Source organism: Leptopilina boulardi, unplaced genomic scaffold, assembly GCF_019393585.1.
Source record: "Leptopilina boulardi isolate dan_hultmark-lab unplaced genomic scaffold, ZJU_Lbou_2.1 LbouV2_221, whole genome shotgun sequence".
Classification (NCBI taxonomy): domain Eukaryota; kingdom Metazoa; phylum Arthropoda; class Insecta; order Hymenoptera; family Figitidae; genus Leptopilina; species Leptopilina boulardi.
This window is the reverse complement of record NW_026137776.1, coordinates 1,418,075-1,444,038: the sequence shown is the minus strand read 5'-3', so window position 1 is coordinate 1,444,038 and position 25,964 is coordinate 1,418,075. Positions and strand designations below refer to the sequence as shown.

The 25,964-nt window shown below is 29.8% G+C and overlaps 1 protein-coding gene across 1 annotated transcript; it reads right to left on the bottom strand.

Moving 5' to 3' along the window:
- Positions 1-1,587: 1,587 nt before the first annotated feature.
- On the bottom strand, positions 1,588-25,216 carry LOC127279638 (interaptin-like). The gene is made up of 10 exons (XM_051302125.1): positions 24,889-25,216; positions 20,275-20,414; positions 13,290-13,566; positions 12,915-12,977; positions 11,682-11,765; positions 10,300-10,377; positions 9,101-9,184; positions 7,502-7,590; positions 4,118-4,343; positions 1,588-1,879 (listed from the first exon to the last, which is right to left on the bottom strand). The coding sequence occupies exons 1-10, from the start codon at positions 25,106-25,108 to the stop codon at positions 1,758-1,760; spliced, it is 1,383 nt and encodes a 460-aa protein (XP_051158082.1). The 5' UTR covers positions 25,109-25,216; the 3' UTR covers positions 1,588-1,757.
- Between the last annotated feature and the right edge of the window lie 748 nt (positions 25,217-25,964).

Below are 25,964 nucleotides of genomic sequence, written 5' to 3'. Positions count from 1 at the left end.
CCTGCTGAAAATAACCAAGTGGATTTCCACTTGGAAATCCACCTAAAAAACCACATGGATATTAATAAATTTTCAGATGGCTTTATGAAACTGGATTTCCATGTGGATTTCCAAATAATTCCGAAAATCCATATGGAATTTGAAAAGCATTCCAAATGCAATTTTTTTCAATCGAAAAACAGAAATGCAACAAATGCTATTTTTGCAAGATCCCATTTCAGGATTTCTTCCAATTTTTTCTTACAAAATTCCATGATATTTCAGTGATTTCCAGGTGATAATTGATAAAATTATAATGATATATTGATACTTACCATAAATGTAAACCAGGTAGGTCATGACGAATTAATAAAATACTGAAAATAAATCATATCTGTAAAACATGAACAGCTTAATATTAAAAAATTTTTTGTCGGTTAAAAAAATGTTTTCTCCTGCATCTCTTTTGCAGAAAATTTTAGCAATATGAAGCACTATAATAATTCTATCAGCAATGGAGTAGGTACCCTATAGGTTACGCCTACAGAAGATGCTGTGTAGAATTATTTGTTATTACCTTATTACTTACTATTATTTATTATTTTTATCAAGTTAATTAAATTAAATTTGCGTCAAAAAGTCTATTAAGACACTCTTTCTAAAATAATGAGAAATGGTGAGTCTACAAGGGTACCAATTACAACTTATATTTCCGCTTTATAATATATTCTAAAATTAAAGTTGTAAAATTTTTACCTGGATTTCCACGTGGATTGATTTAAATCTCCAGATGGATTTTCAAGTAAAAAATCCATGGGGATTAAAAAAATGTTTTTCAGCCACACTGCTGAATTAATGGCAAAAATTAGGCATTCTTGTCAACATTGCTGCAATTTTAGGTACTTCGATGATACTTGCAGCACAAATACATAATTCTACATAACATTCTCATGGACTTTCAGGAGAAACTCATGGTTCTTCCTAAGAATATAATTTTTTGATTTTTTTAAAAAATAAATCAAAATACCGAAATATTAGGTTTTAAAAGTATAGCAAATAAGTTGATAGATGCGGTTTTAAGATGTCTAAGACTTTGTAAGAACTTATATAAAATATTTTAACTAAAACTGAACAAAAAGATTTATTTTTAATATTTTTAGATTTTTGAAATATCAATAACACCGTCATATTTAACAGAAAAAGTTTCATAATGGGTCACTCTAATACTAAAATATTCGCCAACTGATCAAAAGATGCGCCTAAGGAACTTGTATAAAATAAAAAAAACATTTATAGTTGTCAGGACAATTTTTAACGATATGGACATAAACTTTCTCAAAAAAATATAAAAAATGAAAAACACGTAAGAAATATATAAAAATTTCTACGTGGATTTCCACCTAGAATTCCATATAAATTCCTACCTGGAAATTCATGTGAATTCCTACGTGGAATCAAATCTTACAGATAAAATTCTACGTAAAATTTACTTAAAATTCAACTGCTCTTTCGACTCTTGACGTACAAATAGAACAACAGTTCTACAACAAATTCTAATTGGAAAATTGAGTGGAATTCGATTTGGAAATACGTAAGAAAAAATAAAACTGAAAATTAATAAAGTTTTATTGCAAAATTCACAATGGTTTACCATTGTGGACAATTTAGTCCACCTGGATTAAGTTAAATCTCCAGAAGGATTTCAAAGTCAAAAATCCATGCGGATTTTAAAAAACTTAAAAATGATATGAATATATGAAAGTGTGATAATTAAGATGTTATCCTTTCTTTGGATACAATAGTTTTCTTAAACTATTTATTTCTTCACTTAGGAAGCCATTTATTTCTTTTAATGCAACCAGGCGATTAGTCCCATCAGTCAGATGATCTTCCAGACATTCTAAACAGGTTAAAATATTATTTTATTTTATATATATATATATGTGTGTGTGTGTGTGTGTTTTATAAAGGTTTTATAAAATTTTGAGTAGGAGAGAGGCACTATATATGAGACCCAGCACCATATACGATGCACCCCGGTATTTATTTACATTTTTGCCGCAATCACGTCGTTGTTGCGTGTAATTTTATTATTTTTCAATTCCGAAATTATTAAGATATACTAAAGCTAAACAGACGTGCTGCTTTTGAAAATTCGTGACTTAGTGTATGAATTTCAATGTTAGAAACTTTTTTCTGAATTTTTTGAAAGTGCTATAATTTGTAGTGAAACAATCGAAAACAGTAAATGAAATGCATATAAAATCAGTATTTCCAATGTATTGTGCCATAGTGATTTTCAATAATATATTGATGAAACGAAGTTTTTTGATAGCATTTTCAAAATAACATCATTTGCATTTGCGATCCAGCGGCAGACAATATTTACAACCCACTTGACTTTTCTCATGTCAAGCGTAAATTTGACATGTTTATAGTCAAGCATCATTTTAATAATTCTAAAAAGGGTTATACAATTTTGTTTTGATTTGTAAACGACGTCCATTCCAGAAAAAATTGTTAAATCGAATGAAATTAATTTTTATGCGCTTTTAAACCCCAAGTAAAACAGTCCGCAGAAAAACTACAAATTTTGCGTTAACTTTCAGCAGAATCCTTTCTGCGAACATTCTGCAGACATTCTGGTGGTTCAGAAAGTATGAAAAAACAATTTTTTATTTTTTTTTGAACCACTAAAATGTGTGAAGTCTGTTTACAGAAAGTTTAGTGGTTCGAAAAATATAAAAAATTATTTTTTTGAACTTCTTAAACGATCAGAATTTCTGCATAATGCATGCAAATTGTCTGCAGACAGAAGGCAGCTGGAAATTTGCAGAAAGTTTGCAGGCTGTCTGCAGACTATTTTACATGGGACGCCTTCCCAGACATTTTAATCAAACCCACAAAATGTTTAAAAAATTACAATTGCATTACACTGTAAAAAGAAAGTACTAAAACAGTACCGAAAAGAATTAAAACAGAACCGATTTTAGGTACCAAATGAAAATTTAGTACCCGAAGTCGGTATTAAATTAATACTTTTCTTTTTACAGTGTACTTTTTTGTAACTAAAATCTTATGAATTAAATAAATTTGGGAATTCTTAAAAGTTGCAAGGTGTCTGCTGCGTGTTTTTTTATTTTTTTATTGTTTCTTCGAAGTGGGTCGTATATGGTGCACCATTTTTTTTACCAAAAGTCGAAATTCTCGAACTTATTTATAAAATTATTTCTGTTAGTCAGATTGACTAAAATTGTTCACAAATGTGTTGTTCTATATTCGTAATTTCTATATTCTTAACTTAACCAAAAGTTATGTTTAAAAACAAACAGCGACTCGTGTAAAGTGCCTTATCCCTGTTTGAAAATCCTTGTACTAGATCTGGTACAAGATCATTCGTAAAAACATGTACAGTAGTGTACAACGCCTTCCCTCACGGAAGGCACTAATTTGCCGTGTTTTGTCTACGTTCTATTTGGTTTTTTAAATGTGACCAGAATTCTGATTTTTAATTGGTTGATTTTAGGAACAATATAGAAAGTAGTCAAACTACATAAAATAAGTGCCTTCCCTGAGGAAAAGCACACTACTGTACAGGAACATTGACAAGTCTTTTATATGAACTTACTTACGCCCACGTACATGGAATTGGAACAAAGAACATGTACAAGAACATGCACATGTTCATACGTTGGTAACTTTTTGACTCGTATACTTATGCAAGATCGTGTATAAGTTCTTATATAAGATTTTGGATTTTTTATTGCAATTCAATTAAAAACTTTTAAGGCTGCGCAGTAGTTTTCTATGGCTTCTATCGCTGTTTAGTTGTTTTTAGCGCGCATAAGTAAACACTCTGTATTGTCAAGGTAAAAAATTTCCTTCAATTATGTATAAATAAAAAATTGTATAAGTAGGTACACAAGTCCAAAAGTTACCAACGTATGAACATGTGCATGTTCTTGTACATGTTTTTGTCCCAATTCCATGCACGTGGGCGTATGTAAGTTCATATAAAGGACTTGTCAATGTTCTTGTACATGTTCTTACGTATGATTTTGTACCAGATGTTATACAAGGATTTTCAACCGGGGATTACTATTAATTTAATGTGTTCAATAACAAATTATAAACTTACTTTCAAGAACCTGTCTTTTTGTAGGGGTTAAAGGTTTTCTGGGGGATCGATTGTTCAATTGGATTAGTCCATCCGTCTTCTTTACATACCGGTTTACCAAATTTTCACGTCCCCATATGGCAATGGCTAAAGATTTAACAAATTTTCTATTATCTTTTTTGTTCTTTATTATTTCCCAAACGTCATAATTAATATTGACGCCTTCGCCCAAATGTATGGATTTTATCTGAAGCAGACAAATGTATGAATTTTTTAACGCAATCACATACAAATAAATATTTTACATGACCTATTTGAAAGGCCTAATAGAAATGATTAAAAACCACTAGATCCTAATAAGTGTCAAATAAGGTATCCATAAGGTACAAAAAAAATTGTAGAATTTTTATGAATGGTATTTACACTACCGTCGAGAAATGTGCGACATCTGTTTTTTAAACCCATTAACGCCCAAATGTCCAAAATTTTTACCTTGATTTCGAATAAAAATTCGAAAGATTTAAAGATCAGAGACTTTAATGACGATGGGTTCTGGGGGACTTTGGGGGACGCTCTTTCAGATTCTGGGGTCAAAATGACATTTGGACCATCAGAAAATCCAACATGGCGAATAAAGTGGAAGAAACCAAAAAAATTGCTGTATTTTTTTCTTAATTATTTTTCTTCAGATCCAAAAGATTTTTTCCAACTTGTCTCGCGCATACTCTGTTGGTGGATAAAATAGTTGTACTTTCAAACCCTGTACATGCGAACTTTCAATTACAAGATGGCGAATTCAAAACGGCGAAAAAGTCACTACATTTTAGCAAGGAAAAACCGAATGTTGCACAAATATTCAAAAAGTCAATAAATTTATCTTAAAATTCTTACTCTGTGACTTTTGAGGTCGCTAATTACAAATCTGAGGTGTCAGGTTTCAAAAATTCAAAATGGCGGATCACTTTTTTAAAATTTGATCCTATTCGCCTGAAACTTGTTACTTGGGGGTTTTTGGGGGCCACTGATTACGAATCAGAGGTCAGATTTCAAAAATTCAAAATGGCGCATCCAAGATGACAGACAAACTTGAAAAGTTGAGCTGAGTCTACAAAAATCACTACTCGGTTGTTTTTTTGGGTCGCTGATGTGAATCTTATGTCAGATTTTTAAAAATTAAGTATACCGATTAAATTTCGCCCCTTAGCCGTCTTTTTGTTTGACGTTACCCAACTCTCTCAACGTGGAGGTAGACGAATAGGAGAGTCTTCTTTTTTTCTTTGTGAGAGTTGGGTAACTTCAAACAAAAAGACGGCTAAGAGGCGAAATTTATTCGGCCAACTTAATTTTTTAAAATATGACATAAGATTTACATTCAGCGGCCCAAAAAACAACCGAGTAGTGATTTTTGCAGACTCAGCTCAACTTTTTAAGTTTCCGTCTGTCATATTGCTTTTGCCATTTTGAATTTTTGAAATTTGACCTCAGATTCGCAATCAGTGATCCCAAAAACTCCCAAGTAACAAGTTTCAGGCAAATATGACCAAAGTTTAAAAAAGTGATCCGCTATTTTGAATTTTGAAAATTTGAATGATCTTACATTAGATTCGCAACAGCAACCCCAAAAACCACCTAGTAAGTATTATAATATAAATTTATTAATTTTTTGAATGCAACATTCGGTTTATACCTGCTAAAATAAAGTGACTTTTTCGCCATTTTGAATCCGCCATCTTGTAATTGAAAGTTCGCATGTACAGGGTTTGAAAGTACAACTATTTTATCCACCAACAGAGTATGCGCGAGACAAGTTGGAAAAAATCTTTTGGGTCTGAAGAAAAATAATTAAGAAAAAAATACAGCAATTTTTTAGTTTTTTCCACTTTATCCGCCATGTTGGATTTTCTGATGGTCCAAATGTCATTTTGACCCCAGAATCTGAAAGAGCGACCCTCAAAATCCCTCAGAACCCATCGTCATTAAAATCTCTGATCTTTAAATCTTTCGAATTTTTGATCGAAATCAAAATAAAAATTTGAGACATTTGGGCGTTAATGGGTTAATGAGTATAACAGCTTATAAATCTTAAAAATATTAAAACTACAATTTTTCCCTTTCTATTTTCTAAAAATTATTAAAATTAAAAAAAATGTACCTTGACGAACAGAATACGTTCAATTTTCAATTAGATATCTAAGAAAAACCCTTGTTTTAATGTTTATGCTGTTTTATTTATATCTCTCGCAAAATTAACATTTTTTAACGATCTTAGACTCATTGGAATCGTATTTTATTTAACAATTGACTACATGAATATCCTTCCTTTAGAGTATTCAAGACATGAAAGTGTGGTCAAAATAGTTGAAAAATTATTATTATTATTATTATTATTATTAAGGTGACAATAAATGATCAGTAAAATGTGTTAATCTCAAATTTACTTAAACAAATCAGAGATGTCTTAAATTATATATTTATTTCATTTTTAAACACAACATTTTGTTATGCGAGGGACTTTTAATTTTTCGACTTTTTTTGCGCTACATTCACGTCTTGTATACTCTAAAGCAAGAACGTGTATATAAATTGTTTTTATTAAGTTAAATTGTTTAATAAAATACGATTCCAACGAGCCCAAGAAGGTTATAAAATGTTAATTTTTGACAGAGATATAAAGAGAATAGTAAAGACATTAAAAGTTTGATTTTTCTTAGACATCTAATTAAAAAGTTAACCTATATGTGACGCCGCACGAGAAAAGGTACCTATCCCCGAAATAACATTAGGCTTAGTTTTCCGTGTATAGTGCACGGAAAACTGAGCCTAATGTTATTTCGGGGATAGGTACCTTTTCTCGTGCGGCGTCACATATAGGATCCTATAAAAAAATCTATGGTTGCCTCCTACACGGAGAGAAAAATCTAGCTTTTATATTACTGGTTTTTTTCATGCAACGATTGCAAACTACCCACGTTAATTTGATAGGACACTGCAAAAAAGGCGTGGCCTTTTAGTTGCATGATTCCCGCAAACCGAAAAACCATGAGGCTCTTGCAATCGCAGTCCCTTGCGTTTGAAGTATATTTTCGTGCTTTAAAAACCTGAGCTTCTTATCAAAATTGCTAGAATTTTATGCTGTTTTACTAGAAAAGTGTTAATGCGGAAACCGTATAACTTTTCAAGCTATAAAAGCTAGATTTCTCTCTACGTGTACAAGAAATGAAACCGTTGGTCTTATAAGATCCTATGTCTTTAAAGGATCCTATGTAGGATCCTTTAAAGAATTTTACAAATAATGCTATTTATTATTTGAGTAAAACGTTGCAATTATCACTATTTTTTATAAAACTAATTTTTTGTTTTAATTTTTGTAATCAAACAATTCTTAGTCATTATTTATATATTTACCTTCTTTGATCCATTTTTTACAGTGCGTTGAAATGTTGCGTACCGCTTTAACTTTGAACAATCAGGTTCATCATCAGAATCAATTTCGTCTAAAAATATAAATTAGGAAATATAATAATACTTAATATGATATACACTGGAACTATCGTTTTTCCCGCAGAATTCCAGGTGGAGAAAGAGTCTGTATGGATTTCCACATGGAAATCCACATTGAAATCCATGCTGAAATTCGCATATATTTCTATGTAAATTTCCACATGGATATTTCTTTGACATTTATACACGGAAAAAATTTCGAGACATCACATGCGCTGCCTACCACGCATCGTTTGTGCTTGAGTTATGTACGTGTGATGTGCATTTTCGAGACATAGACTACGTTATAGCAGACGATCTTGCGATGCGCAAAGAAAACACGCCTGATGTCTCGAAAATGCACATCACACGTACATTTTCGAGACATGGGACGTGCGATGTGAATGTACAGCGCATGCCATGTAGTTCTCGAGGCATCCGCACAGCAGATGTCTCAAAATTCTTTCCGTGTAGTTAACTTTAAATATCTTAAATAACTTCTTTAGAAACGTAGAAAATAGTGAGTGAGATCCTTTGGGATTTCAAAATTTGAATTTCATGTTCATTTTTGAAAATTTGAAGAGTCAGGTCAAGGAAATAAAAAAATTTTAACACGGAATTCCGCTCGAGAAATCTGATCGGATTTTTTAAATAACTCCTGACTCATTATGGCTTCAGATTTTAGAGATAAATACTTTCGGGTTGTTGCTCCCGGTGTAAATTCATGTACATGTTCATCTGCGTGAACATGCACATGTGTCATGTACATGCTCAGTTTCTTCTACATGTTAACGTACATGATTTTGGACCGTGTACATACACATGTTCATGTACGAGTCCATATGTCAAAAGTCTCTGACGCATGAATACGCAAATGATCATCAACATGATCATGTACATATTCATATGTAAACAAAATTTTTACATATGAAATTTGAAGAAATTGTAAATTATATTCATAAGACTTCTCTAATTAAGCATGTAAAAAACTACTGCGCAGCTGTAAGTACTCTAGAAACCCACTGCGCAGCCTTTAAAGTTTTCATACTTGAGATGCTCCTGCACACGCAGGAGAAACTGACCATGTTCATGTACATGACACATGTACATGTTTATGCAGATGAACATGTGTATGAATTTTTAACCGGGCTGACTGACTGTACATTTTTAAATACCAATTCAGGATTATCCCATACTCAATTCGGATTAAGTTTTTTAACCATATTAAATCCGGAATATTGCAAACTGATTACGAATATTGTAGACACGAATTTTGGATTATCTCAGACTCATTTTAGATTCAGATTTTTCACCAGACTAAATATCTGGATAATACCTGACTGCCGGATTTTACTGAACTTCTTTTTGATTATGATTTTTGACTGCACTTGTTCCAGATTGTTGCGCACTAAATGCGGAACAGCAATTATTATTGTTTACTGGATATTTGCATGAGTGTGACAATAGCCATGAGAAAAATGTCACATAAGACACACATCTATTAAAGTAAATATTATATATTACCTGAATTAGATAACTCCTCAACAGTGTTTGTTTTATTCTGAGAATTTTGCACTTTCTTTTTTTTCTTTTCTTTTTGATCCTCACCTAGAAATATAATTCAATTCAAAAATTTTTATCTGGTGACTTAAATCTTATTTTATTTTTAATTTTTTTTTTACTTTTACATACATCCATTATCTTAAACTAATGAGTACAAAATACCCTATAACAAAGCTGTAATTAAAAAAAATTCATTTAATACAGAAAATTTCAACTTTTTTTTAATTCAACGCATGGAATAGAAAAAGGTAAACTTCTAATCCTGTTAATCCCGTTCAAGAAAAATAAAAAAATGAGCAAAAGAAATCGAACCCAAACTTTCTCGCTACAAGTCTATAGAAACAGGTGACCACCCGGTGCGCACGGGGACATGGGATGTTTTAAAGATGTCTTAAGGACGTCTTTTGGACGTCCATGTTCGTCCCGCGAACATCTTGAAGACGTCGCATGTCCAAAAGACGCCTTTAGGACATAAGATGTCTTTAAGACGTCCTTAGGACGGACATGGACGTCTAAAAGACGTCCTAAAGGCATCTTTGAGACATCCCATGTCCCCGTGCCCACTGGGCAATCAACCACATAAATTTGGAAATGAATTTCCAAAATGAAACTCTTGATATCAAACTGAAAAAGAAATGAATAGGATTTAAAAAAGTCGAATATGAATTCTGAAAGCAGAATTGAACTTTGATTATCATATGTTGCAGAAAATTAGAATTTTCTGCTTTATGGCATTGAAATAAGTTAAAAAAAATAAATTAATTTCACTTTTGGAATAGAAAACTTTCATTTTCATCGACTTTAGAAAGAATTTTTTTGGAATTAAAAGAATCAAAATTGTATTGTCCTTAAACGGAATTAAGAGTCACCTATTTTATATTTTTATCTAACAAAAATTTTGCAATTAAAAATTTAAGAAATCTATTCCACAAATGGAGTACAAGTTGCATTTCGGTATAGAAAAGAATTGATTTTTCTAATTTTCTATCCCATTTAAGATTATTAAAAACAAAAGCAAAATTTCTGGATCAAATAGAATAAATTTCAAATTTTAGAAAAATGAGTTAATTTTAATTCTTCTTAATTCCTGCCTTCTTACCGGGTAACAGGTTGTAGACTTATATTTATAGACTATTTAAGTAAATGTTATAATACATTACCTAAATTAAATAAATCTTCATCAGTGTTCGATTCAATGTGAGACATTTTCTTTTTCTTCGATTTTTTTTGTTCCACACCTGCAAATATATTTTGTTTTGAAATACTAAACTTCTCAATTTTGCATTATTTTACTTTTCTTTTAGTTTTAAATACATCGATTCCAAGAAACTAATGACTTTAAAATAACAGATTGTAGCCATCAGTGACTGCGTGTGGAAAATTAAAATGCATTTTGAGTTTAAAACAAGAACATTTGATATGACGTGCCCGGATATTTTTCCGAAACCAATTTTCCGAAGGTACAATTTTCCGAAAGTAAAAGTTCCAAGTCCAAATTTCCGAAACCATTTTTCCTAAGGCAATTTTCCATATATCAATTTTTCCGAACATCAGTTTTCTGAATAATAATTTTTCCGAATATCAATTTTGCTAATTCAAATTAATCCGAATAAAAAATTTTCTGTAATTAAAATTGTTTTAAATAAGTACACTTTTATGAAATTGTTATACTGGTCTATTTGTTGATATTTCCTAGATGAGCTTCAGTGTGTACCATCAATTAACATTTGCTGTATTCCATATACTTTGGACATCAGTTCACATTTGTCTATTGAAAATGTAACTGTGAAGTTTAAGGTTTAAATTTTGAACGTTTTGAATGCGTTTTTATTGTGATTCTTATTAAATTATGAAGTAGTACCTATATAATTATTATTCTTTATAAAATGACGTCCCAGATTGTAATTTTTGGAAAAAAAAATTATATATTAGTTAGATTATTTGAGAGCTCTAGCTCACACCATTGTTTTGTAATGCCAACTTTTATTTAAAAAAAAATTCGGGATTATTAACTTTCGGAAAATTAGCATTCGGAAATTTGGATTCGAAATTTTTAATTTCGGAACATTTTACTATTGGAAATTTTTACTTTCGGAGAATTGGTTTCGGAAAATTAACCGGGAAGGTTGACATGGGCTTGACATGGGCATAAGAAGCAGTTTTTACAAACAGATTTCGGATAATTCAGGAATAATTTCGATTTTAAATTTTTAAGCGGACTACCTCTTTATGGTTGTGTACTGACTGTACATAAAGATTCCGGATTTTTCCGGACTCACTTTGCATTAGGATATTCGACCAAACCAAAATAAGGTGAACCTAAATTCGAAATTTAATTTTTTACAATTTTCAGACTAATCAGTATTAGTATGTCCGAACTTAATCCGGAATTAGTCCAATTTTAACGTCACAACATACTGTCACATAAATAATTTACAACGGCTACGTAATAAGTCTTTCTTGACACATATATAATGAGATTTTTAAGTATACAATTATTGTATAACTCGTGTAACACCAAATTATTACCAAATTATATTACCTGAATTAGATAACTCCTCATCAATGTTTGCTTCAGTTTTAGAATCTTGCACTTTCTTTTTTTTCTTTTTTCTTTGATCCACATCTAGAAATATAATTCAATTTTTAAATTGTTAACTACATACTATAGACTCTTAACTCCTTTGCAGTGTAGTAAAAATAAAGTTTTCGTGACAAAAATGTGGTGGAAAAAATTTTTTTCAAAAAACATGATATTAGATTGTATGTTTTTGGGGACGATGCACCCAAATATTACATCAAAATTAAAAATTGTAAACAGCGACTTTAAAGTAAAGATAAAAAAAAATTTAATTGTACAAATCAATTAAATTAAAAATTTTTTTGGTTCTCTTTTGAAGTCGACACTAAATTTTCACTAAATATTCGGATTTAGCGACCCCGAAAATTCTCGAGTAAGCATTTTCAGCTAGATTCGTCAAAATTAAAAATTATGGACAAAGCCGTCAATTAATTTTCTTTATTTTGTCTACAGATTCGAATTCAGCGACTCCAAAAACTCATATCACACTGAGTTATTTTAGATACTACTATAGCACATTTGTGGCATGAATTTTTTATGCTTCTATAGAGACTAAACACTGTGAAGAGGTTAAGTTTTACTTCATTTATTTTTCTTTTAAACACATGGATTTCGAAAAATTATTTATAATTTTCAAAGTAATACGCTATACATGTAAAGCAAAATCTATTATTGACGTAAAAGAGTTAAGAAGCTTGTTTGGATTGCCTTCTTTTTTGGGACTAGAAAAGTCACCGCAGACATTTTGCCGTCCAAAGTAAAAACATACACAAGGCATAATTCTTTCTACAAACTTTCTACAAACAAACATAATTCTTACAAACATTCTTTCTTATTTATTTTTTCACTTTAGACAACAGAATTCAAGTAAGGTCCAAAGAAACAGCTAACTTGAATTTTTTTGGTGAATTTCCTAGTTCTGAAAGGGAAAGCTTATATGGCTTTGTATGTACTTGAAAAAGCAAAAATGATGGCAATGCTTCTGTTGTTTATCTATTTCTGCGATTCAGATCTGACAAACCGCAAAAATATTTTTTCAAAACTTTTTGAATTCGAAATTTGAATATCATTAAAGTGAAAAATATAAAAAAAAGCAATATATTCTGTATGGACTTTAGTAATTTTCATTAAATTTAAGTAATTCAATTATTAATAAAGTTTTATCTTGAGGAAATATAGTAAGCGTAAACACACCTGAATTCATTGGACTTCTATTATCCAGTTTTACTTCTTCTGGAAGAGATTCTTCACCCTCATCTAAAAATTTATTGATATATCATTTTCAAATTTTTACATATGGCAGAGATCGATTATGAATTTTGTGTGTGAATTAGTTACTAAGTTACTAAGTTACCAATTTTTCAGTCCTCAAAAGTTAATGCAAATTTTTGAGAATGAAAAGTGTAATTAACTTGAAAAATAATATAAATTACATATGTAAAATATTTAGATGCGTTTGAAAGAACGTGAAACTTTGTGACTTGCTTTCTCTTTTTCTATTATTATCCATTTTTCTAAATACACAAAGTAAATAGTTTGAGAATGGGAATGTACATGCAATTTCCTTACCATCAGAGAAACATAATTTTCTTTTCGGTCGTTGATTAAGCTCCTTCTCAAGTCCCTCATTTCTCTCTTTTAGATAATCAAGTTGCTTTTGCATTGTAGACATTGCTTCTTTTAGCTCATTAAATTTAATTACTTCACTGTCAAGTGCACTTGATGTAGACGTGTTACTTTTTTTAGGTGATTTCAAAAAGGATGCCTTCATCAAATTCTCTTCTTTTTTTTTTAAATTTTCTTTATCCATTTTTAATTTTGCTTTGGCAGTTGCAATTTCTTTCGCCTATGGATTATATTATATAATAAATTTTTTAATTATAAAATTAATCGAAGCATTCCCAGTTTGCTTGTCGCACTCATACGTTCTCATGGAAAGATATGAGTACGACTAGACCTTTACTCAATAATAATTTACGAAGATTAAGAAGGGATTACATACATAACATTTCATGAAAATGTAACGTAATTCAATATATTCTATTTTTTACATTTCCGTTCATTACGGTTTGGCAAAAAGATCCAAGTTGAGTCAAAATATTTTTTCCATATGTAACGAGTTCTTCATAATTTTCAATTTAAAAGCCTTAATCGTTTTTTAGTTTTAGAGTGGATTTGTTAACTTGAAAACATTCGAGTTCTCGAGTAGGTTTGAAAATTCAAAAATTTTTTAATGGATATGAAAGCCACTATTAAACCTTATTCGTGTCTGAACTGTGACTCAAATTCATTTACTTTTCGCCTCTAATAGGCAAAAGAGAACAAATAAAGCTATCCTTTATAAATGAATTATCTAAGCATCAAATTATACTTTTTTCTTGAAATAAATTAGTTTATCAATTTTAATACTTTTTGCATCCTCATTTAAAGAAACAATATCAAAAAAATAGAAAAGTGGTCGCATTTCAGTTGCAGTTTGTTATATTTATAATACTGAAATGGCGCTAGAAGATTCGCCAATAGGTCAAAAAATGCGTTTTGAAAAACTCTACAAAATGGAAAAAGATCATCTGTAGATTTCAGAACATTTTTTTAAAATTATGGTCAAAAAACGATTTTTAATAAATTTTTAAATGCAAAAAAATTAGTTAATCTTGATTAATTAGGGTAAAATAAGTACTCTCATTATTTGTCTGCCAATGAAATCTTCAATTTAAAAAAAATTCATCCCTATAGCTCCTAAGGGCTTTGAGAGATTTATGAAAATGTAATGTACACACACACACGCGCGGATCGACAATTTTAAAAAATATCATTTTTGCACTCCTGAGGTCAAAAAACAAAGATACATAAAAAAATTGAGTTTTAAAAATTTTGGTATTACAATACTTCCTCCATGAGGAATCAAAGGAACAAAAAGAACAAAACAAAATTGCGAATGTATTTTGATTCGCTGAAGTGAACGAAACAAACGTAGAATCTAATTTTGATTCGGTTTGGTGAACGAAACGAAAGTAGAACCTACTTTTGATTCGGTTTCGATAAATGAAACGAAATAGTAAAATGACACTTTTGACTTGTGAGGAGAAGTGTAATTTTGAATAGTGTGTATGCACATCATGTAATAGTAAGAAACATTTCAAATCGTCAATTACAGCGTGTTAAACAGAATTAAAATTGAATTGTTTTTTTAAAACGAAACTAAACAAATTTGACTTTTGATTCTGTTGTTGAAATAAAAATTAAAAGAAGTAAACTTTTGATTCTGATATCGAAACCAAAACATAATAAAAGTGGAGTTTCGATTCTGATTCCCTATCCGCCCCACCTTAAAATATCTGACTGTAATTCAGTCCGTATCATTTCATACGGAAATCCATGTGGAGATTTGAAAAGATCCGCTTTGAATGTTAAGCTTTAAATATGTTAAACAACCTCTCTAAAAATAAAGAAAAAAAATGAGTCTCAAAATTCGACTTTGGTGTCCATTTTGAAATATCTCTTAATGCTTAAAAGTTGAAAAATTTTCCACACGGATTTTCGATCAGATTGTTTCAAATCTCCACATAGATTTCCGCCCGAAAAATCCATGCTGGATTTTTTTAGTTGGACGCGAAACAAAATAAAGTTGACTCTGATTCCCTATCCGATACAAAATAAAAATGTTATTGAATTTTGTTTTGATTGCGTGAAGGTCCCTAATTAAATAGTTTACAATTTACAAATGAATTTTAAATTTAAGTATCAATATTTCAAATTAAATTAAAAACAATATAAAAATTGTATGTACCAATTTAGAGAAAGAAGGTGACCATTTAGAGAACAAATATTTATTTCCTTTTTTTTAATTTTAAAATTAAAACAATTGTTTACCAATATTTTTCACGTTTAATGATAGGTATATTTTGTAAAAGTATAACAAATTTTAAAAACACTCTTGGAGCAACTAAAAGCTTGGAAAATGCAGAAATTACAATATTTTGAAGTTAAAAAAAATTATTTCCAGATTAATTTTTCACATAAATTTTTCGTATAAATACTTATTTTATTATTGATGAATTTTCAAATTATTTCCTGAAAATACACTGCCAATCATCTGGACCATTCATTTTTAGTGAATGAAAATCGTCTTAAAACATAAAATGTACATATGGAAACTATAATTTTTTTCTTATTTTTTAAAAGTTGATGAAATTATGAGAAAAATAACACCTGGAAAGTCATTTTACCAATATTCTCTTTAGATATTTTTTAATGAAGTCTGATATTCAATGTTTAAAAAACTCGAATAACTTCGAAAATAATGAACGCTTTTTCATATTCTTGGGCTTATTGTAAAGGTATTTTTTATAGAATGAGAATTATTTGTAAGCATTTACGAACATAATTTTTTTCTTAAAAAATGCAGGACGTCAAAGTTGTAACAAAAGTTTCTAAAAATTTTAAACAATTTTTTTAACGGAAAAATGATTTTTAAAGTTCAAACAAATTTATTTTACGCCATTTTCTTAAAAAAATCTAGATAATAATAAGTTTTATACATTTTATATAAGACTTTTTTTGGTATAAAAAATTTCATTTAAAATTTTTGAGTTTTTTTTATACAATTTTGACATCTTGCACTTTTTAAGAATAAAATCACACGTTGATGCTTATATGTACTTAAGTAATTTTCATTTTATAGAAAACTACTTTCTATGCAGGTCTTATTCTTCTAACAACTTTATTATTTTTTAGAAAATAATCAGAAAAAATTTTAATCTTCATAAATTTTATTTTATTATGTTGTTCATTCATCAAATAATCCCAGAAAATGAAAACTAATTCAGTCGAATTGAAATGAATTCACCCAGGGCTTCAGTGAATCCCGCTTTGCAACAAATTCGAATTGGATCTTGCCAAAAAAGTTAATTCATTTCAATTCATCTAAATTAGTTTTTTTTACTGGTATGAGTGGTTCCACAATTCTAAGAAGTAGTGTAATTACTTGAATGTCATTCCCACACAGCACAACATCTTACACCAGGCCTACAGCAGGCTTACATGTAAGGTTTGTAAGGTAACATCGTAAGCCCATAGTAGACTTACAGTAAACCTAAAATGTCCGCCTTACAGTAAGCTTACATGGTAGGGTCGAGGTAAGCTTACACGGTGAGGTCGAGGTAAGCTTACACGGTAAGGTCGAGGTAAGCTTACATGGTAGGGTCGAGGTAAGCTTACATGGTAGGGTCGAGGTAAGCTTACATGGTAGGGTCGAGGTAAGCTTACACGGTAAGGTCGAGGTAAGCTTATGAGTAAAGGCTGTGGTAAGGTTATTATTAAGTTGTAAGGTTGAGGTAAGGTTGTGGTAAGCTTACAAGGTAAGGCAAGTTATATTCAAATAATAATATTAATAATAAATAAATATTCAATAAAAAAATTTTTCTTTTGCCTTATTCTATTTTGGGAACCTATCATTTCGCAGAAAGTTTTGAAAACAAATTTGGGAGGAGTAGGATTCGAACCCGGGACCGAAGTATATACCTAACAACCTAACCAACTGAGCTAAACGGGGAACTGACAATGAGAAAAGTAATCTTGCTTTTAAGGAGTTGATTATCTTCTTGGTTCCACTTTAAAAGTAAGATTACTTTTCTCATTGTCAGTTCCCCGTTTAGCTCAGTTGGTTAGGTTGTTAGGTATATACTTCGGTCCCGGGTTCGAATCCTACTCCTCCCAAATTTGTTTTCAAAACTTTCTGCGAAATGATAGGTTCCCAAAATAGAATAAGGCAAAAGAAAAATTTTTTTATTGAATATTTATTTATTATTAATATTATTATTTGAATATAACTTGCCTTACCTTGTAAGCTTACCACAACCTTACCTCAACCTTACAACTTAATAATAACCTTACCACAGCCTTTACTCATAAGCTTACCTCGACCTTACCGTGTAAGCTTACCTCGACCCTACCATGTAAGCTTACCTCGACCCTACCATGTAAGCTTACCTCGACCTTACCGTGTAAGCTTACCTCGACCTTACCGTGTAAGCTTACCTCGACCCTACCATGTAAGCTTACCTCGACCCAACCATGTAAGCTTACCTCGACCTTACCGTGTAAGCTTACCTCGACCTTACCGTGTAAGCTTACCTCGACCCTACCATGTAAGCTTACTGTAAGGCGGACATTTTTGGTTTACTGTAAGTCTACTATGGGCTTACGATGTTACCTTACAAACCTTACATGTAAGCCTGCTGTAGGCCTGGTGTAAGATGTTGTGCTGTGTGGGATTTATTTTACTCTAAAAAACCTTATAAATTAAGAAATTTTTAAAATAAGTTAATAAGATAGAAAAGATCGGGCTGTACAAATCATTCACAAATGAACTCTACAGTTGAAAATTGTGCACAAATAATTTTACAAAAATAAATTCTACACAAGCATATAAAGTAAAATTGAATTAAAATGCAAACTTTTACTCAACATAATTAAATAGGTACTACAAAATAAAATCTTACACAACAAATTGCACACAGTAAAACTCTACACCGTTAACTCATCACGAAAATATTCTTCACAATAAAATATAAAAGCAAATTAATAAATATTATACACTTAATATAATTCTACAAAATAAATTGCAACAATTTCCTGGAATTATACAAATAAATTATACATTTTCAAATTCTACACAATATCATTCTAAACGAAAAACTTCACACAAGTAATTGTCATTTCTTAGATCCTACACTGTTGCTTGTGTAGAATTTATTTTTGTATTATTAGTTGTGCAGAATTTTCAAATGTGGGGTTTAGTTGTGAATGACTTGTACCGCCCCGATAAAATTTTTCTTATAAGAAAAAAAATTAAATTTAAATATTGTTTTTATCCCACAGGCACAAAAATGGCGCTTTTAGATATCTGACGGCCGGGTGTAAAGCCATTCATTTATTCTCCCGTCTGAAAGTGACCTCCATTTTTTCCCTCGGGTACATAAAACACATGACGCATGTGTTTTTTACACCCGAGGGAAAATGGACGTCATTTTCATACGAAAGAACAAGTGAATCGCTTTTACACCCGGCTGTCAGATAACCTAAAAGCACCTCGTTTGTGCCTTTGGAATAAAAAATATCGTAGGCAACATGGCTAGTTCGTGAAAGAAGGATTTTTTATTTAATAAAAAATCCTTCTTTCACGAACTAGCCATTTATATGTAGAATAAGCCCTGTAAAATTGAAACTGATTGGTAAAGTCGTTTTTGAAAAATCTTGTCCACTGCAAAAAATAAATTTTTTCAAAAAGCTGATATTACTAAAATGTTTTAAAATATTTTGTGAGTACAAAATTCTTTCAAGTCATTTCAATATATGTACTTTTAAATACAATATTCCTTTTTATAAAAAAAATTATTAAAATGAAAAAAAGACCCAACATAACTCTGTTTTTCCTTGTGACAACTAGATGTAAAAGCTGAGTTAAGTACTCGACCTGAACTGGAACTATTCAAGCTTGATAGGGGAGTCCCATGTTGCTACAAATGCAGAATGAAAAACAGAAAATGATTAGAGCATAAATGAAGGTGCTTCTACAATTTATGCAATTTGTCTTGCTCTGCAACTTGCTTTGCATTTTGCTCTTATTTTGCACACACAGCTATTTTCAGATGTCGATAATTTAAATTAATTTAACAATTACTAATTAATTACATGTAATTAATTAATTTAACAATTACTAATTAATTACATGTAATTAATTAATTTAACAATTACTAATTAATTACATGTAATTAATTAGTAATTGTTAAATTAATTTAAATTATCGACATCTGAAAATAGCTGTGTGTTCAAAATAAGAGCAAAATGCAAAGCAAGTTGCAGAGCAAGACAAATTGCATAAATTGTAGAAGCACCTTCATTTATGCTCTAATCATTTTCTGTTTTTCATTCTGCATTTGTAGCAACATGGGACTCCCCTATCAAGCTTGAATAGTTACATTTACAGCTTAATAATTACATGTAATTAATTAGTAATTGTTAAATTAATTTAAATTATCGACATCTGAAAATAGCTGTGTGCGCACAAAGCAAGAACAAAATGCAAAGCAAGACAAAAAACCATTTGTTGCAGAAGCACCTTGAAAGTGGTATATCTTTTTGTCGAATCTATTTTTGGCCATTTATATTTTCGGTTAATTTAAAATTCGAAAATTTGGACATTCTGCTAAATAGAAATTCGATCAAACAATACCTAATTCTGCCCAATGAAATTTCTGTTAAATAAAAATTCTGCAATATTAAAAACGTTTAATTGGAAGTTCTCTTAAATAAAAAATTGAACAAATGAAAATTCTGCTAATAATAAATTCTAGGTAGGTAATTATATTTATATTCCATTACATGAAAATTCTAACAAATTCACTTCAGAGCCTATATATTCATCACTTTCTTTTCTGCATTCTTCATTTGCAGAAAAATGGAACGTAAACAGTAAGTTTCTCAAAATTTATTCAACAAAATATTATCATTTTTTAAAAATAAATGTTTACAATTGAAACAATAAAATTACCTTTTCTTTATCAACTGCATTTTTCGAGTAATTGTTCTCCGTCAACGGAGACGTCGAATCATCCAGTGCCACTTTCTCAGTGGGAAACACAATTCGTTTTCTGTTTTTTTCTCTTTTCCGAAGAATATCAGAGACGCTACCTAAAGAAAAATATTATTATACGTCATTATTTAATAGTTAGGAATCCGGAGTCCGAATTATTCGGAAATAATATGGGTGATTCTCCTGAAATTGTCTAAAAAATTATTGAATGGAAAAATACGTCGTCTGTTATTTAAAAATTTTATTATTTCTTTCATTCATCTTCTTTTAAATTGCTTTTAAAAGAATTCAAACATTATTTTGAAATAAACCGCCACAGCGCAGTAAGGCACTGCGCAACCATAGCCCCTCTCGCGGCTGACCTCTATATAGTAAACCCCCTATACATTTTACTACACACAGGTTCACCTGTACTTTATTTTTTCATTAAGTATGTGTTAATTGTGATTCCCCTAAACTTACAATGCATTAACCTCAAAATTAGTGATTTTTTAAAATCTTATTTCTTTTAAATGAAACGGTTAATATTGTTCATTTCTCGTTTTTAATTTTTCAAATATTGATTTATAATATACTAGTTCTTCAAAAAGATCTATAGAAAATTTTAAAAGTTATTAAAAGAAATGTGCCACTTATATGCACTCTACATAGGCCAATCATGTAAAAGTTTCAAACTTTTAACATGTATATCTCGTTTCAGAAACGGTCAATTTTTTTGAAACTTTAGGAATATGTAGATCTCGTCATTAACTGTTAACATTTTAAATTTCATTGAATTTTATACAGAAAAGTGCAATCGCGCGTGTACTAATTGCGTAAAATTTCTTCGCTGTTATGTGTTGATTTTTTTAGTGAAAATCTACAGTTCTTAGGGTAATGTAATGACAGATTTACGCAACTATTGTTCTAACATATAGGAGCTGCGACTTGTCAAAAAGCTGCGGAGATGAAAACATTTTAGCTCCTACATGGATTTGCTAGCGACATAAAAGTGATAAATTATTTCGCCAGTTGAGGATTTTATTCTTATTTATTGCAAAGTAATTTTACGTCCATTTTTATTGCTTACAATGACTGCTTTGTTAAAATCAACAATCAACATCTGTCTTTTACTTCAATGGTCTGAACAATTCTAATAGCGAGAAATAGTGAGGTGGACAAGCGCCTTATAATCATTAATCACTAATTTAATTTCTTCTCAAAATTTAATCCCAACTGCAAAAATCCGTCTGGATTTTCCACGCAGAAAACCAGGTGGAGATTTGAAACAATCCATATGGAAATCCACATGGAGGTTTGTCATTTTTTACATTTTCAAATATATTTAAAAATGGACATCAAATTTTAATTCAAAACTCACTATTTTCCAAATTCTTTATATTTGATGTATATTAAGAATATACAAAAAATCCACATGAAAATCCAGACGGATTCCATGTGGATAGTTTCAAATCTCCACATGGATTTCTACGTGGAAAATCCATAGGTAAATCCAAACGGATTTTTCCATTATCAAAATATTCGTAAAACTTTATTTCTTACAATGTTCTTTTAATTTAATTATTATGTGTTCTATTCCTAAAGTGTACAAATTGTAATTGAAACAATTTTTTTGCCTAAAGAAAACTTTTCATCAAATTTTTATGTAACTATAATGTAATTTGTAAAAATTATTATAGGGGAGGATGGGGCAAGGATAGTTAGGTAAGACCTTTTCGAATCTAGCGGCCAAACCTAAATATATATCAGCAATCGAATAGTATCTTCAGAAAATCTGGTTATTTGGCTATAATTTTGCTATACATTATTTTCCTGTAGAGTACAATCCCTACGAGATACGAATGAAAAAGTAAAAAAAAAATTTCAACTATCCTTGCCCCAGTACCGGGGCAAGGATAGTTAAAAGAATCCAAATGCTATAATTGTCATAGAAAATCAGTAAATTTTCTGTTTCTTTATTTTATTGGATTTAGACTATTCAATATTGATATATCAAGTATTAGCAACATGTTTTGAACATTTTCTAAATATCAATTATTGCATTAAAATTCGTCTGAACTAAAATCTGAGGTTTAACCAATTTTCTTCAGATGATCACCAATTTCTTGATCAATAAGCTTCTTTTTTCGTATATAATTACGTACCATTATGTATATCAACATAAAAAGAACAATTAAACATTTTTTTATAATTTGCAGTCGCATTAGCAGGATTTTATCGAGCCGTAATAGCTCTAACTATCCTTGCCCCATGAGCCCATATTTCAGTTTTTTCTAAATTTCAAGGAACGACGTTAATTAATTTGAAAATAAATACGATATTCGTGTTCAGCAGAAAATTTCACTCCGGAAAACACTTACGAAAATAAATATTCGGAAGCACTAATATAGAAAACAGTATGATAAACACTACGTTGACATTTTAGCAAAACAGACTTTTTACAAAAATAAACTCCTGACTTCGCAAATGGTGGCAGATTGACTTCCAATTTTTACTATCATCTATTGGTGTTAAGACGCAAATATATCATGAATGACGCGAATTTTGAGCAAGCCGTCTAAACATAACAGCAACTAACTATCCTTACCCCTTAACTATTATTTTTCAATTGTCATTTGTTAAAATGTACGATTTCTTTAAATGTCAATTATATTAAAAGTAGGGTTGCCTCGGGTCAGGGAAATTGAAATTGTCAGGGAAAAGTCAAGGAATTTTGTCAAAACTAGGAACTAGAAAAATATAAAGTTTCTAGAAATACTACCAAAATTCTGTTTTTTGAAAATTTTAATTCAAATTTTGACTTTTCAAAATTCCTATTTAATTTTTTTATAATTGAAAACATTTTCAAACTTTTGCTTATAAGGAAAAAGACAAAATTTCGCATGGAAATCATGAAAAATTAAAAAAAAACAAAATCAACTTTTGTTAGCAACCGTGTAAATTATTCTGAATTTTAATCAGGCAATAATTCAATTATTACGAATTGTTAATAAATTTAAAATTCAATTATTCCGCATATCAGCTAAAAAAATTTTATTATTCCAAATGTTAATCAATTTTAATTTTTATTAATAAAAACATTCATTACGGTAGAAATTTTAATCCACAATCTATAATGTTTAATTTATCAAAATTTTAAACGATTAAAATACAAGAATTTTAAATATTAATAAATTTAAAATTAAAATATTCCAAATCTAAAGAAATTTAATTTTTTTAAAATAACTGAATGTCAGTAAAAGTGAATTTGAAGTTTTTGTACATTTGAATTGGAAAAGATTTTTTTTACATATTTCATACAAAAATTGGATTATAGAAAATTTTTAAATTCAAAATTTGTTCTAGAATTTAATTTTAGAAAAATTTATTGTAATTATTAAAAATAATGAATTAAAAATAGTTTTTGTTGAAAATTTAAAAAATAGTTGAACTTTGGAAAAGCTAGTTTTAAGATTTTATTAAATAAGTATTTGCATTTCAAAAAATTAGGACTTGAAATTTTTGTAAATTTGAATTGCTGAAGACTTTTTACGAATTTTTCTCAACATGTAACTGAATTTCAAATTAAATAAGAATAATAATAATATTAATAATACAATTTTTTAAAATAGTTGAATTATGGAAGATTTACATTTTAGATTGTTAAAAATATGTTAATTTTAGAAGATTTGCAGTTTAGATTGTTAAAAATAAATAAATTTTGGAAGAATAGATATTGTTTATATTGTTATAAATAATTGAATTTTAGGAGATTTTAAATTGAGAAGTCAAGGAATTTTGTCAAAACAACTGAAAAAATATTTGGTTTTTAAAAATGCCACGAGAATTCTGTTTTTTGAAAATTTTAATTCAAATGTCAAGGAAAAACAAAATCAAAAATTGGTCGCAATCCTAACTAATATTATAAACACTTTATTTATTCTGAACTTGTAAAAAACAAACATTAGGTTATACAAACATTTTATTGATTTAAGTTTGAAAATAAATTAAATTAGTGATTCACGATTAAAGTGATTTAAAAATGGCCCAAAAAATTATATACTGAAAATGTTTGACGAAATAGTAATTGCAAGTAATAAAAATTGCCGTAAAAACACTTTGTAATAAATGAAATTTCATGTTGAATTCCATTGGACATTTATAATTTGTATCAAAAGATTTTTCTTTAATAAAAATGAACTGACCTATTAATTTTTTTAATTAAATAAATAAAAAAATCCTAAACAAGCGAAATAATGTATCATTAGCCACTTTTTCTCTACCTACATATTTTTCGAAACTGGCGAAGTACAATATCGCTTTTATTTCGCCAGCAAACTGGAGAGAAAGAAATAAAGTTTTTATTACAAAACCATAGATGTAGAATTTTGATTTGTAATGGGTGTTAGCAATTAATAGTGAGCTTATTTCCCGAAATTTATAAACAGGTTAAAATGTGTCAAAAAAGACTCTTGCAGGAGAATCAACCAAATGAAGAAACTGTCGGTTGCGCCTAAAAACCGACAAATCAAACCTCAGAAAACTTTAAGAAAATGAACATAAAATTGTTTCAGTAATTTCATTTATACTTACTTCCTAGAAAGCAAATATTAGCATTATAATATTCCTTATCATCCCACTTTACTTTATACAGTTTATCTTTCTTAAAATCTTCTACATTTGACGGATTGAACTTTTTTATGTCTTCCACCGGTACAATGGAAAAAGTTTTGTCGTCGAAAAATCTAATGTATGCGTGGGTGATTTGAAGTTCTCCTTCAGCATCACTGTTGCAATTTTCACTTTCACTCATAGTTGAATTAAAATAATTAATTATAATTATGTAGTATAATTTAGAATATAATTCCAACGTGAGACGCTTTCTTAATTTTTAAAATGACGAATATTCTACCAGGGTTGAGCCGCATAAAAATTTACGTTTGATTTAAAGGAGATTCTATAGTGGAACTCCTCAAATGTGACACATTGGGTGATTTTTTTCGGGAGTTGCTGATATTAAACATTACCCAATCAGGATAAACATGCTGATGGATCGGCCAATCACAGCATTACTGTCAGCAACTCCCGAAAATTGCCTATTGTAGTAGGGGGAGTAAGAGTGTGGTCAAGGTGCTTCTACAACAAATGCAATTTATTTGTCTTGTTTTGACTTGCTTTGCATTTTGCACTTGCTTTGCGCACGCGTAGCTACTTTCAAATATCGAAAATTTACATTAATTAAAGAATTACAAATTAATTACATGTAATTATTTAGTAATCAATTCATTTACTTATTATGTAATATTAGCACTGCTTAATTAAATTTAATTAATCAGTAATTAATTTCAACTTTTGACAACAGAAAATTGCTGCGCGCGCACAATGCAAGAGCTAAATGCAAAGCAAGACAAATTGCATTTGTTGTAGAAGCATATTGACAGCTCTCAAAGCAAGCATTTTGCTTGCTTGCACAAGCAATCGGCCGTTCACAACTCGCTTGCTTGAGCAAGGTCGTCATGGTAACGTATATGATTGAGTGAAATAAAAGGATTCTCTGTTTCTCACTCTAAAGGCGCTTGTATACCTCACCGATCCCGAATATACTTCTGTCGTGTACCATTGGAGTAAAAGAGACAAAAAGATATTTCCGTCTCTTTTACTCCAATGAT

Excerpts from the sequence above, each read along its gene's own strand:
- LOC127279638 (XM_051302125.1), bottom strand. The coding sequence starts at position 25,108 with ATGAGTGAAAGTGAAAATTGCAACAGTGATGCTGAAGGAGAACTTCAA. Across the intron at positions 12,978-13,289 it reads AAAATTATGTTTCTCTGATG|ATGAGGGTGAAGAATCTCTT; the intron begins GTAAGGAAATTG and ends ATAAATTTTTAG. Across the intron at positions 11,766-12,914 it reads TAGAAGTCCAATGAATTCAG|ATGTGGATCAAAGAAAAAAG; the intron begins GTGTGTTTACGC and ends TTATATTTCTAG.